We start from the raw sequence: 15,381 nt of genomic DNA on the forward strand, positions 1-15,381 counted from the left end.
TGGAAGTGCATAGGCCAGAGGACAAAGGATCTATCCTAACCTTGAGTACAAGGAAGGTAAAGAGAGAAGCCTGGGCATGAAAACAATGGTCCACAATGTGCGAGAGCAGGCATAGTTGCCTATATAATGAAAGGTGAGCTGAGTCCCACCCAGAGGACAAAATTTTCCAGAAACCTGTCTTATTTTCACTTTTGTAGAGTGAATAGTGCCACCTCTCAAGTCTCTGAAGAACTTGCCTGATGTGGGAATAATAAAATGGAACAAACTCTCCACCAGAACCAGAGACAGCTCAGCCACACAGCAGAAACAGAAGTGAAGGGAGGGGATGAACATATGACCTATCGTCCTAGGCCTGGCTCCAACTCCCAGCCTTTGCAATCACCTGACCAGTTCTGGGTGCCCTGAAAGAATCCAAATCCTACTTGGCAAGCAAACTGGAAGAAAAAGGAACCCAACCTCTCTGCACTAGCACTGTGGCAGGAGGCTGTGTCTGCTCTGATACTAAGGACTCTGTCTCAGTCAGTTAACACCTTTCTCCACACTCATTAGAATTCAAAAGTCTCCAGGGAATAGGCAAGAATGATTCACTGCTAGCTACTAAAGCAATTTAAATCCCAACTACTCTAACAGACACAAAGCATGAATGACTACCCATGTTTCAAACTTACCTTCTTAGCAGCAGCCAACTTCCACCTCCGCTCTTGAGCAAAGTCTGTGGCCATCCACTGCATCTCTTCCAGCAAATAGTCCCAGTGAGATTTCGGGCGTGGGGCCTCTTGAAGCTTTGGCAACCGCCTTAGGGACCACAAGCCTTCCTTCCTTAAATCTGCTATTCGCTGATGGATCTGGTTTTCCTGTAAGATTCATGGATGTGGCTGGTAAGGGTCAGCATGTGATTAAATGTGCTCTGCTAAACCTTACTGTGTGAAAGGCTCAGGAACTGAAAAGGAGATACTCTAGGAGGCCACAGTTTGACGTAAGTTTGCACACAGTCAGGCTCTACAAGAACACAACAGAGAGTCGACACCTTGAAGGAAACCAAGCGGGGGTGATCCTGCTGTCTCTAAAGAGCAAAACAAAATGACCCAGGTCTAACTTGGAAGTAAAGCAACCATCTAGCATCCCAAGACCAGTAAAAAATAGAAAAAGAAAGTCAGAATGAAACTAAAAGAACTAGGGGCTGGAGAGAAGATGGCTCAGCAGTTAAGAGCACTGACTGCTCTTCCAAAGGTCCTGAGTTCAATTCCCAGTAACCACATGGTGGCTTACAACCATCTATAATAGAATTCAATGCCCTCTTCTGGTGTAGCTGAAGACAACGACAATGTACTCATATAAATAAGTAAATCTTTAAGAAAGAAAGAAAGAAAGAAAGAAAGAAAGAAAGAAAGAAAGAAAGAAGGAAGGAAGGAAGGAAGGAAGGAAGGAAGGAAGGAAGGAAGGAAGGAAGGAAACCAACCAATCTTTACACCAAAGAAAATGTGTACAAGAGAAACAACCATGGAGGCTGGAGAGATGGCTCAGAGCACTGACTACCCTTCCGAAGGTTCTGAGTTCAAATCCCAGCAACCACATGGCAGCTCACAACCACCCATAATGAGATCTGACGCCCTCTTCTGGTGTGTCTGAAGTCAGCTACAGTGTGCTTATGTATAATAATAAATAAATCTTTGAAAAAAAGAGAAACAACCATGCCAGAATTCACTTTAAAATGACCAAAAAATAGAAGAATCAATGAAGACTGACTACATAGCTCAAACCAAACCAGGTAATGAACACTGAGTTTATACCAATCTAATGTAATGTATTCTTTTAAATCCTTTGAGGAAGCTAAACAAAACACTCAGCCAACAAAACCTAAGTATCAAGTACCAAGTATTGGGCAGCAACTGCCTCTTGAGGATGGGTGCTCCAGTCCTGCCTGAGTCCTACCCTTTAGCCATGACTGGAAGGAAATCAGCCTACCATGGTCAAGATTCACCACAAGGCAAACACGTCCATGAGTATACTTCTAGCAGAAAAGGCTACATTATCTGGTACCAGTCATGGTTTCTAGTGATAATAAACCAAGTGTTTAAACTATCACGGCCTTAAAATAATGAAATAGATGTCACAAACCAGAACACTAGCAAGTCCCAACTGTGTTATACAGTGACATACCTTCCTTGTTTTGTTCAGTTACTCTCTTGGCCAGGTTGGGAGCAAGATCCCCCAAGCTCAGGAACTAGAGGATAGCCTAGGAAATAAGGAGATCCCCAAACCAAACAAATATGTTCCATATTTGCCTATGTATACTTACCAGTGTTATTTGTTCTGCCAGTTTATCCTGAGAACCGTCCTGGGATGAGGCTGCATTCTGAGCAGGACTCTGTGGCTTAGGAGGAGCTGATACTGCCACCCCTGGAGACCGAGAAGTGATGGGAGACAGAGCCTTGTTGGTAGCAGAAGAGGGTCTGTTCACTGGTGAAGAACGAGCAGGTGAGGGTCCAGGACCTGAGCCACTCACAGGTACAAGGGATGAGGAAGAGGAGGAAGTGGGCAGAGACCGCTGGCAGGGCTGGGCAGAGTCCAAGGGGGGCCTGGTCGATGCCACTGTCTAGTGGGCAGAAGACAAGTGAATCAGGGTCAGGACAAGGCTTCTACAGGTTCAGAGTGCCCAATTCCAGAGAGCTCAGCAGCACAGTCAGTGCCCTCCTCTCCATGGCAACACATGCACACAGAATTAATCCCAACACCAACCACAACTCAGAACCACAAGGGAGATGGTGTCCAAAGATTAAATTGCTGTTCTACACAGAACCTAACAACAACAACAACAAAAAAAAAAATCCTCCATTATAAACTGCACTTTTGTGGTATATTATCTCAGAGCTCATGAAAGCTTTTGCTTTTCTTCAGCTTTTTTCCCCTCTTTTAAAAAGTAATTTGTTGGGCTAGAGAGATGGCTCAGCAGTTAAGAGCACTGACTGCTCTTCCAAAGGTCCTGAGTTCAATTCCCAGCAACCACATGGTGGCTCACAACCATCTGCAATGAGATCTAATGCCCTCTTCTGGTGTGTCTGAAGACAGCTACAGTGTACTTACATATAATAAAGAAATAAATCTTTTTTTTTAAGTAATTTGTTTTCTTTTCCCCTTAAAGCAAATCAAAAAAACAAAAACAAAACAAAACAAAAAACGATCAAAACAGAACAAAAATCCCTTGATTATACAGCCTAAATAGGCCTTGAATATCTTCCTGGGTCAGCCTTCTGGGGATGGGATTGGTACACAACATCACGTGCAGTTTTTTTCCTTGCATTTTTTGCAAGATGTTGTCTTCTTATAATGCTTCTTGAGTCTAAACTGGCAAGTTTTACTTTTGATTTTTAAGTTAAGTTTAATGTGTTTAATAAGTTTAATTTAAAGGCATATAAAAAAGGCAGTTGCTTTGACCACGAAGTCACAAGAAAAGAAAGCTGTAAGAAGCCATATGACTGAGCAGCACCAGCCTTTCATTCATCTCCCTCTGCTCCTTGAATGCATATACAATGTGACCAGACAACACACACCCCTGTTGCCATGATTTCCCCATCATAATGGGCTGTGTCCTCAAACCATGAGCCAGTCTCTTCATCCTTTAATTTAGAGCAAAACAAAATCTGCAAAGGACTGGTTTTGTTTTAGCTGTAGAAAAAATAAATAATGAACTGCTAAAACTAGACTTTTTTTATTATGTTTTTATGTAGTAACCTCATCCAAGTGTCAGCTGAGCTTATTGTTTTTATGTATCTTTTTTAGAGATAGGAGCTCAATATTGCATCCCAGGCTGGCCTTGAACTCTCCATTCTCTGCCTCAGCCTCTTGAGTGCCAGGATTACAGGCGAGAGCTACCATAATGTTCCAGCTTGGCATCTTGCATCTTTTTAACATCCACACATGTCTCTTGTGGCAGGAAGGCTGGAGAAGCAGAAAACTTTTCTTACTGTCCAAAAACCACGTTCACAAAAGGGGCCTCAACTCCAACAAGTCTGTGAAATTCTCCCAGGAGCCTAGGAAGGAGGCCACTTAGAGATAGGTGAAAGCCAGGAATAGACTGGCAGGGAGGCCAGTCAGGACTACCAGGACAAGGAGGACTCAACAGACAAAGTCTCAAGATTTAACAATGACCCCAACAGGGTAAGTGTCTACCTAATAGGGCCCAGAAGGCACATATATATGGAAATAAAGCATGGTGGGAATGTACCCAACCTCTATTCACTCATAAATTGCTTGTGCTCTTTCAGGAACAAAGCTGAGGGACTCACAGGAACAGAATGCCCTGCAAAGCCAAAAACTTTCTCCTATGGCCTTTTACAGAAAAGAGGGGCGAGTCCCAGTCCAACCCATAAGAAACAAGGGTCTCTCCCATCCTCCTACCATACTGGTGGTTGACCCTAGGGCCTCCTACACTCTAAGCAAACAGTCTACTCAGCTTCCTTTTTACTCTTTTACAACGGGGTCTGTAAGCTTGCCAACACAGCCTTAAACTTGCAATTCTCCTGCTTCAACCTCTCATGTAGCTGTTATTACAGACCTGTGTTATAAGGTCTAAGTAATGGGTTTCTATAGATTTATGGTTTCGTTTTATTTTATTTTTTTTAAAAAATTTTATTTATATATGTGTCTCTGTATGGATATGGATATGCACACGAATATAGGTGCCTTTGAAGGTCAGAAGATGTTAGAACCCATGGAACTGGTCTTTTACATTGTGAACCATCCAATGTGGATGGTTTAAGTTGACCTCAGGTCTTCTCTGCAAGAGTAGAATGTGCTCTTAACCACTGAATCACCTCTCCATCCCTGTATAGTTTCTTAAAACTCATCTATCATAATTGATCCTTGTAGTGACTCTAGAGAACCCTGACTAATACAATCCTTTTATCAACAAAGGCAGAAAATAAAGGTAAGAAAACCCAGTGCTGCTCTAAGTCAGGACTGTGACTCCAAGTGAAAAAAAGATCACTCTCACAAAAGCCACAAGGAGCCAGGTGTAGTGGTGCATACCTTTACTCCCACCAGCACTTAGGAGGCAGAGGCAAGCCTGTGAGTTCCAGGACAGCCAGGGATACAGAGAAAACCCTCTTTAGAGAGGGAAGGGTGGGAGAGAGAAAAAGGGAAAGAAAAGAAAGAATAAGATAGAAAGTCTGCCAGCCACAAGCCAGCCGTGGGGACAGAGTTTAGTAGCCCTGGGGGGAACCACCATCCTTCCCTAACCAAGTGTGTAGGAAGCCTCAATACCTGCCTGCCTCAAGGCTCTAGAATAACCCAATAACTACACAGAGCCCTACCACTTAGTTGATGACATGGCAAGATTGTAAGCTTGTGGCCTGAACTTGTCAGAAAATGGGAATAGCAATTCCACCTCACAGAATTGCTAAGCAGAAAAACTAACCGCCCATGAACTCATTACCACAGCTCATGGCCATCAGTCCAGATTGTTCTTCCCATTTTGTTCTCATCAGTTTTAAGTCCTTAGTGTATATCCTAACTGGTACTTAAAGCTCTTCTGAGTAGCTCCATTATTAACATGAGGAAGGTGAGAGCAGAGGGGACCGGCACTGACTCCCACCCATGGTCTACAGCTGGTGTGCCCACACTGCGCCATCTCACTGGATGTTCTCCAGGAACTAGGGGAAGTATTCACAAACCCACACAGGTGAAAAAAAAAAATCAGTGAGGAGGACCACCATGCTCACATTATAACAGGCACAGTGATGTCCACACTGGTGGAATTCATAGCACTGGAAAAAAAGCAAAGGAGAAAGTCTAGCTGATGGTGAAAAACCGGGCTTCACCCTTGATCAAAGCTAGAGTCAACACTGAATTGTCACTTCATCTCTTTGGGTCAGTCTCACAACTTTCAAGACTGGTAAAATTGGTCACCATCTAATAGTTCCCAAAAGACCAAATGGGGTGACGAATACAACACCCTCTGAATAGCATGTAACTCAACAGGTCGAGGCTTTCTCTACTAACAGCAACAATAATAATGGTTTTCTATTACTTTAATGATTGTTATTACAAAGCCAAATAAAATTAATTTGCAACTTCTACAATAACCAACTGTGCTAAGAGGGCAGGTAAAGCTGCTTCCAGGAACGTGCAGGTTCAGCGCAGACCACCCTACCAAATACCTAGACAGCAAGCCAAGCCACCTCTGCAGACTGTTTCCTCTTTTCTTCTGTACCTCACTAGTAAAACAGCCAATGTCCACAGAGTACCTGGGTCTGGGAGGAAAGCTGAGATGTCTGCATCTGCGCCTTCCCGGGCATCGGAACATGTAGGGCCGGCTGGGCGGGCTGTGAAGAAGGAGCAGGGAGCTGGCTGGGCAGGGGGGCAGGGATGGGGGCATTTAGCTGTTGAGTCTTCACAGGGATTTGGAGCTGAGTTGAAGCCTCCACCATCTGTGACTGCTGTGAAAACTGTAAGGTGGAAGGGAGGGCTGTGGCTGGGACACTGGCCGGAGGCAGCCTCGCAGGAAGCTGTGGTGGTGGGGTATGCAAGCTGGCGGCGTTCTGCACAGGAGGCCCTGTGGAAGGGTCGTACTGCTGCTGACTCTGCTTCTGTCCAGTGAGCTGTGTGGCCTGAGGAGTTGGGGGCATCCCTCCTGAAAAATAAGAAAGAGCCCAAAGCACTGACCTTAGTGCATAGCAGCTTCTACCAAATGAGTCACAAGGACACACACTGGACATTCTACCTCTCACATGAGAACTGTTACAGTCAAAATGGGAGTGTCCTAGAGCAGACCTAAGGTCAGGATGAGCACACAAAGAAGGAAAGAATGCACCCAACTATTGCGAGTTAGTACTAAGCAAAACAAGCATTAAATAATCACAAGGTATCTGACAGCAGTAGCAATTAGGAACACAGAAATAAAATCACCAGAAAGCACAATGCAGATGTATGGCTTCCACTAGAATGTCAAGAACCTGTCTCTGGGGGCTTTCTCAATACTGAATTGACTGGAGTGCAGAGACATGTTCCCATGTGGGAAATTCCACATCTATTAGTCTCCCTTGACTGCATGGCTCCAATGTGGGCTGGGCTCTAGGTTGTGGGCATTCCCTGATGACAAGCTAAGAGCACTGTTCTACTGCTGGGTCTTACCTTGGACTGTTGGCATTAACTGCTGCAGAGGGACTCCTGCATTCACCCCTGGATGCTGGAAAACTACCCCTGGATGACCCACTTCAAGACGAGGTCTCTTAGACTGCTCTAGAATAATTTTCAAGAAAGGTGTTGTTTCATGTAAAAATAAAACCATAGAAGTAGTAGGGAAAAAAACATATATAAGTGTTTTTTTAATCTTTGAAAAGGGAAGCCCTTCTATACTGTAAGGGATAGGTTGATATAGTTTCATTAAAATTTTGCAAGTACAAATAAAGGCATCATACAAAGGCCAAAGGACAAGAACTGAGAGACATTGCAACACGTGCCTGGCAGAGGCTCACTTAACCATTCTCAAAGCACTCACAAATAACATGAGAAGTTTCAATGCCCAGGACAATGGACAGAGAACATCAATAGAGAGCCAAGAACAGAGTCACAAATAGTTAATAAGCAATAAAAGCTCCTGTACAACCTTACTCAAAACCAGATATCCACATCAGAACAGGAGGTATGACTTTACCTTTAGGTCAACCACCAAAGATTACAAGATTTATTAAAGTAAGGAAAATGGATAGATATGAGAGAACCAGAGACTACTGACAGTAATGGAACTGGACATGTTGCTGGCAGGCAATCTGTCAGCAGCACTACATCTTATTCCTCAAGGACCTGGGAGGCTGTTCCTTTAGATCAGCTACCAGATATGACAAATGAACATTTCAGACTAAATGTTAAGTCTCTGTTCATCCTGATTTAAAAAAAAAAAATGGGGATAACTAAGACTAGAAAAGACTGACTGATAAAAGTCAACTGTCTAAAGCCATGTGCAGTAGCACACAGCTGTAAACCCAAGCACTAGTGAGCCAGAGGCAGGAGGGTCCCTCCAAGTTCAAGGCCAACTTAAGCTACACTGAGAGTTACAGACCAACCAGGTCTCATGGGACAGTACATAATGATGATGATGATAACCGTAGTAGCAGTAGCAATAGGAGGAGCTCTTACTCTTATTAAAGGTTCATCCACACAATGGAACATGGTGCCATGGTGCCGACTACAGGATTTTCACATGCATGAAGTGGGAAAGTTACCTATTATGGCCAATTTTTTTTTTAAGTAACTCTGTCTATATGTTTATATCTGAATTTTTTCACAATGACTCATCTGTAAGGAAATGTTGAGCCTGAACAGAGTAACATCTGTGAGAATCACAATATACTGACAGTGATCCCTGCAGTGGTTACAGAAGCAGACATGAAATCAGAGGCAGCTATGTGTCACCTTCTTGAGCCTCTCACATTAAAAAAAGAGGGGGGGAAAGGTATCAAAATATTATGGATCGAGGGGGAAGCCAGCTTAAAAAGAAACTTCCACCAGGCAGTGGTGGCACATGCTTTAATTCCAGCACTTGGGAGGCAGAGGAAAGCAAGTATCTCTAAGTTTAAGGCCAGTTGGGTCTACAGAGCAATCCAAGGATTTTGGTAATCCTTGGTTAGCCAAGGTTACCCAAAGTAGCCCTGTCTCAAAAACCAACCAATTAATCAATGCTTCCAAAGGCGACTAGGCAATGATAACAGTGAGCTATACCATAATGGTTGTTCATGGGAAGTTAGATGGAATGTACAGAATCAACTGATAAATTTCTAACTTCAATACAGATAAAAACTTATGCAAATATTTTAGTTGATAATACCCCAAACAAAAATTAACTTTGAAAGTAGAAATTAAGTTCTTTAGAAACACGTGGCAACTAAACTGCCACTGCACTGTTAGTCATGCTGGGCATACCTGTGGGTGGCATCACCTGTTGCCTCTTAAAGGGGTCGGCTTCTGTGGCACTGCCAGGCCCCACCACTAGGCTCCCAGTCAGGGATTGGTGCTGGAAAAAAATTAAAAGCAATGAGATTCTTATTGTTATAGACATTCTTACTGTTATAACCATCAGAAGAATAAGACATACTACACCTACCATACCTATCCCAAACATTGACCTTACTCCTTTTAGTAAGGAGGTTCCTACCTACCTCCCTACCCAATGACTTTAAACACACATACATGTAATGTACATAGACCTATCAGAATATAAGATTCTAACTTACCTCTGAAGAGGGAAAAAAAAAAAAAAAACACTTGTAAAGACCCATTAATTCTGATTTAAATGGAGTTTCAAATCACCACAAATCTACAACCTTCAAAACTAGCTCTAATTACTGAATGTCAACAAGAGGACTAAACTGGGAAATCTTCCTTTCGGTTCTGAGGCTACAGCTTTGGCTGACCTAAGATCATATACTACCTGGCCCAATTTCACAACAAAAGCTCAGTAACATAAGGAAAAGTACAGGTGCCTTCCTACTGGGAAACACATTAAAACCTTAACTAGTAACAATCTATCCTGAAACTTCAAATGATGTTTTTTTGGTTATATATACATATACATAATATATATATATGTACATATGTACATGCATTCACACGTTTGTATATGCTTATATGCAAATGAAATATGTATATTATTTAAGTAAGACTTAAATAAAGTAGAAGACCTCAATCTGTACAAGCAACATGGTTTCAGTTACCTGCATCTGATATTCTGTAAAAGGCAAAGCTATGAGGACAGAAAAATGTTCAGTGGTTACAAGAAGTGTGGAGGGATGGGTAGAATTTAGCATGTCTTATCTGATCATCATGGCAGTCTAAACCTACAAAAAGCATAGAAACAAGAGGGTGTCCCAGCATGTACTTTGGATTACAAGAATATCCATGCAGGATCAATTAAACAAGTGAGCCCCTGTGGGTGGTGTCAACAGGATTAAGGCTGCACATGTGACATGTGAAAGACAAGAAAACAGTTGATTTGGACAATCTTCACCTTATTTCTGTTCTGCTATAAACCAAAAACTATCCTAAAATAAATAGCCAAGGCTTGGTGGTCTATGTCGTTAATCCCAGCACTCAAGAGGCAGAGGTGGGTGGATATCTTTAAGTTGAAGCTACCCTGGTCTACATTAGTTCTAGGTAAGGCAGGGCTATAGAATAAGGCCCTGTCTAAATTTAAAAAAAAAATTTAGGAGACCTTAAAGCTGGGTAGAACATGCTTGTAATCCCAACACTCTGAAAACAGAAGCAGAAAGATTTCATAGTGGGAGACCACCTGGGCATGCATAGTGAGACCCTCTCCAAAAAAAAAAAATAAAGATTAAAAAAATAAAACAATCAAAAATCATGAAAGCAGAGTCAGACAGATCTCCATCTGAAAACTGTCCCTTTCATCTCAGCAGGTCTCAAGTAGCAGTGCTCCCCAGTAGCTATGGAATCTTTCTCTAAAAGACTTGAGTCTTCCAATCTCCTCAGTGGGGCACCTTAAACACCAATTGCTGGTACTAATCAAAAAACTATACCATGTGCATGGTACTGAACTACCTCTAGGCCTTGAGGCCTACAGAGAGGCAGGGTTTGGTCCCTGCAACCCACAGTGAGCACAGAGGTGGTTCATATTTAACAAATATAGGAGGAAGAAAGAAAAGAGCAGAAAACAGTTTGCTGAATAGTCTTCTGTCAACCTGACATAAGCTAGAGTTATCTGAAAGGAGAGAACCTTAATTGAGAAAATGCTCCCATAATATCTAGCTATAGGGATTTTTCTTAACTAGTTATTGATGTGGGAGGGCCCAGGCCATTGTGGGTAGTGCCACCCCTAGACTGGTGGCCATGGATTCTCTTAAGAAAGCAAGCTGAGCAAGCTGTGTGGAGCAAGTCAGTAAGCAGCACCCTCCATGGGCTCCACATCAGCTCCTGCGTTCAGGTTCCTGCCCTATCTGAATTTCTATCCTGGCTTCCTTCAGTGTTATGCTACAATGTGGAAGTGTAAGCCAAACAAACCCTTCCTCCCCAACTTGCTTTTGGTCAAGATGTTTGGTCCCAGAAGCCAAGACAAGAGGTAGACAAAAAGGGAAGAAAGAAAGAAATGATCTAAAAAAATCAAAACATGTTAACACTGGCTTCTCTGTAATGGGATTATAAATAACTTTTAATGCATGTGCACTTTTCTCAATTTTACAAATATTCTGAAACAAATCGGTATCACTTATATATCCAAGGCAGTTACTCTCTAGTGAAAAGTGGCTTGCATGCGGGAGTGACCAAGTAGTCCGTATCAGAGGAAACATACTACAAATAATCATAAGCTCGAGGTGAAACATTCGGACAACAGAGATAGCAGGTGATCTAGGAAGTTCTGGAAAGGAACCTACCAAGTTTCCCAAAGTTGGCATGTGGCAAGAGGGCTGTCCCTAAACTACACTCTGTAGAAGGATGTCAGGAAGAGTAGAGACTGCTGGACAGAGGAAGCCCAATCTCTTTGCCTAGCTCTGACTGACAGGTGTTAGATGTATGGCTGACCGTTAACCACACAGGCAGACACACGCAGGCAGCATATAGAGGCCAAGATAATAAACTAAGAGGTTAAGTCCCACCTGCTTTAAAAGAGAACAAATTTGCAGCTACAATACAGTAGCCAGATATAGTAGGCCACAATAGTAATCCTAATACTCAGAGGACTGCAACTATAAAGTCAGCCTGGACTTCATGAAGAAAGTCTTTTTTGTCTTTAAAAAAGTTAGCTAGGGAGCAGTAAGATAGCTCAGCAGGTAAAGATGTTTGCCACCAAACCTGATAACCTGAGTTACACACAAGAGACCCTAATACACATATGAGATAAGAAAACAATCAAGTTCCCTAGGTTGTTCTTTGAACTACATACATATGCCATGCACTATGCTCCTACAGCAACAATTGTGTTTACACACACATACACAATAAACAAACAAACAAACAAACAAATAGCTATGTGCTATTTAGAACCTAAACAACACACCATGAGAAAAAAACAGTGGAAGGAAAGAAAGACACATAGCCTGCAGAAGATCCAACTCAAATGATTGCTGCCAATACAAGAATGCATTTGCCTCCTCCTGGAGAAAGAGTTACATCACCAGGAAACTGCTTGCTAAATGTCTGAACCATGGCTTCTGTAAGCCTGATGCTGTCGCCAAAAGTACAATGGTATCAAGGAAGAAGAGACCTTTAGGGCTGGTGAGATGGCTCAGCAGTTAAGAGCACCCACTGCTCTTCTGGAGCTCATGAGTTCAAATCCCAGCAACCACATGATGACTCACAACCACCCATAATGAGAAATAAATAATAAAGAACCTATGGGCCAGAGAAAGTGGGAGAAAGGGAAGCGAAGAAAAGAAAAAAGTAAAGAAATAAATAAAATCTTGAGAGAGAGAGAGAAAGAAAGACAGAAAGACAGAAAGACAGAAAGACAGAAAGAAAGAAAGAAAGAAAGAAAGAAAGAAACCTTTAAAGATACCTGTAAGTGGAAGAAACTCAGTAACTGTTGTCTCTTAATTCAAAGTTTTCCAACATCAGGATTTGGTACAGATAACACAAATACAAAACCCAACTGAGCCTTCTTTTCAAAAGCATGTCCAGTGGAGTTAGAGAGATGACTCAGAAATTAAGAACACTTTCTGTTGGGAGGCAGAGGCAGGCGGATTTCTCTACGTTCAGGGCCAGCCTGGTCAGGACAGACAGGGCTACACAGAGAAACTGTCTCGAAAAACCAAAAAAAAAAAAAAAAAAAGAGGAACATTTTCTGTTCTTATAGACGACCAGAGTTTGATTCCCAGCACCCATATCGTAGCTAACAAGCTTCTGTAACACTAGTTCCATGGTATCCAGTGCTCTCTCCTGGTTGCCACAGGCAATAGAACAAATTTGGTACATATACATACATGTCAACAAAACAGTCAAGAACATAAAATAAAAATTAAAAAAAAAATAAAATAAAAGATCCTAGCACTTAGGAAACAGAGTCTATGAGTTTGAGGCCAGCCAGGTTTACACAGTGAGACCCTGTCTCAAAATAAATAAATAAAATAAAAAATAAAATTCGTTTTTTAAAAAACATGTACAGTAAAACAGATCAAGATCCCACATCATGCCGGGCGTGGTGGCGCATGCCTTTAATCCCAGCACTTGGGAGGCAGAGGCAGGCAGATTTCTGAGTTCGAGGCCAGCCTTGTTTACAGAGTGAGTTCCAGGGCAGCCAGGGCTACACAGAGAAACCCTGTCTCGAAAAACAAAAGACAAAAAACAACAACAACAACAACAAAATCCCACATCATGCCTATAAACTTTCCAGTATACACATATAAAGATAATACAGAGAACTCTGGATATGTATAAACCAAAATACATCCTGAAATTCTGTTTAGAATTCTTAGTGTAGCAGTCAGCTCAACATATGTGAGATCATGAAGGCTGAGATATTCTCATACATCCATCAATATTCTTTGCTAACCATGATGTAACATATATCAAGGCCCATACACTAACTCTCTTCTGACTCACAAATGCTACACCCTTAAGAGCACTTCCCTATGGAGACCAAAAGCCAAACCTGAACACCAGCTGAAATGACTACAGCTCTCAAACTGATGGAATAAAGAAGCAAGCCATGTGGTAGTACACACGTAATGCTAGCAGTTTGGAAGCAGAGATAGGACTGGATTGCTACAGTGCGAAGTCAGTTGTCTTATGACCTGACCCCAACATGTGCATGTGACTTTAATTGTTGTATCATTCAAATGGCTATAAAATATTAAATGACCTATTCCAAGTTTTTGTATCTGAAATTTTGCATAAGACTCTGTGAGAAGGAAAATGGAGAAAGTCACTGCATACCACTGAAACACCAATAATAGGGCAGAAGAGATGGTTCAACAGCTAAAACATGTAGTGTGCAAGTTCAAATGGCCTAAGCTTGATCCCTATAATCCACATAAAGCCAGATGCAGTGTGTTCATCTGTAATTCTAGTACTTCTATGGTGAGACAGGAGGTAGACTGACGTGGTGGTTAGTGTACACCAGTATGTGGGAGGCAGAGGCAGGCAGGACTGGGTGAAGTCCAGGCCAGCCTGGTCTATATAACAAGTTCCAAGATAGTCAGTGATACATAGTGAAACTCTAAAAAAGAAAAATGACTCTTAAAAGTTGTCCTCTTATCTATATATACACATCGTTTAATGCACACAAACACACACACACACACACACACACACACACACACGAGAAGGGGGGGGGGAAATGAATGAATGAATAAATAAATATTTTTTGAAGGACCAGGCTGGCATGGTGTGTGGCTCATGCCCTTAATCCCAGCATTTACAAAGCAGAGGCAGTTTGAAGACAGCCGGGTCTACTCAGAAAATTCCAGGCTAGCCAGGCATACATGGTGATAGACTACCTCAAAACAAAATAACCAATAATCAAGAACAGTTGGGTTCTGACCAATGACCACACACTTAAGAAAACACCTACTGTCTCCTTCATTTTTTGAGCCATGTCACCACTGACAGACTTCTCTAGTGTATCTGCTGAGTTCTGCTTTCTGTTGAGTCTTCACTTTGTGGCACAGCCCTCATTCACCCAAAGAGCACTCTGGTTGATGCTCCACTGCCTCAATATACATAGCCACTGGCCCATGCTGCTGCCAAAGGACCTTTGGTTCTTTCCAGTTAGGGGTACTTACACACAATGCTGCTTGAGAACATCACTACACCTATGGTCTGGTTGACGAAAAATTCAAAAACTCCTCAGGCACACACTGCAGAGTCAGGGACGTGCCCATCACTCATCTTTTCCAGGTGAAACAAAATGTCTCCTCTTGCCTAGAGCAGGCACACTCCACCAGAGGAGGGTGGAAATCACCACATACTCAATAAACACATATGCTTTGCCTAGAACTTATCTCTGATCACTGAGTTTAACTGTAAATGTGAATGGCTTAGTCTGCATTGAACACATTAGGCATCTTTTCATATATTTGTAGGTGCCCTTTACCTTCCACAGTCCCACTGTTTTTACACAAACAGGCCTTTGTATGACATATAAATGCACTAATACATTACACTTCTCCATATACTGACAGGGATTCCACACATAAATTTTCTTTTTGTTTTGAGACAGGGTTTCACTATATAACTCTGGCTGTTCTGAAACTCAGTATGTAGACCAAGCTGGCCTGGAACTCAAGAGATTTGCGTGCGTCTGCATCCCAGTGCTAGGATTAAAGGCATGTGCCACTACAGCCAACCTAATTATCTGAAATTTTCTAATTTAAGATTCCTCTTCAGAGCCGGGCGGTGGTGGCGCACGCCTTTAATCCCAGCACTCGGGAGGCA

General features: G+C 42.3%; 1 protein-coding gene across 19 annotated transcripts in view; it reads right to left on the minus strand.

The window, feature by feature from the left end:
- Ep400 (E1A binding protein p400) overlaps window positions 1–15,381 on the minus strand; it is a 106,555-nt gene that overhangs the window by 68,678 nt on the left and 22,496 nt on the right. For 15 of the 19 annotated variants that reach the window (XM_006535277.4, XM_017321133.2, XM_030254870.1 and 12 more), the window contains 5 exons: window positions 8,920–9,010; window positions 7,132–7,239; window positions 6,246–6,631; window positions 2,300–2,596; window positions 669–854 (listed from right to left, as the gene is read on the minus strand). In XM_006535277.4, the coding sequence (XP_006535340.1) occupies window positions 669–854; window positions 2,300–2,596; window positions 6,246–6,631; window positions 7,132–7,239; window positions 8,920–9,010 (1,068 nt within the window). The remainder of the gene's footprint in view (window positions 1–668; window positions 855–2,299; window positions 2,597–6,245; window positions 6,632–7,131; window positions 7,240–8,919; window positions 9,011–15,381) is intronic. The other 4 variants (NM_173066.1, XM_017321134.2, XM_017321132.2 and 1 more) reach the window with 1 other exon arrangement.

This window comes from Mus musculus, chromosome 5 (genome assembly GCF_000001635.26).
Source record: "Mus musculus strain C57BL/6J chromosome 5, GRCm38.p6 C57BL/6J".
In the NCBI taxonomy this organism is placed as follows: domain Eukaryota; kingdom Metazoa; phylum Chordata; class Mammalia; order Rodentia; family Muridae; genus Mus; species Mus musculus.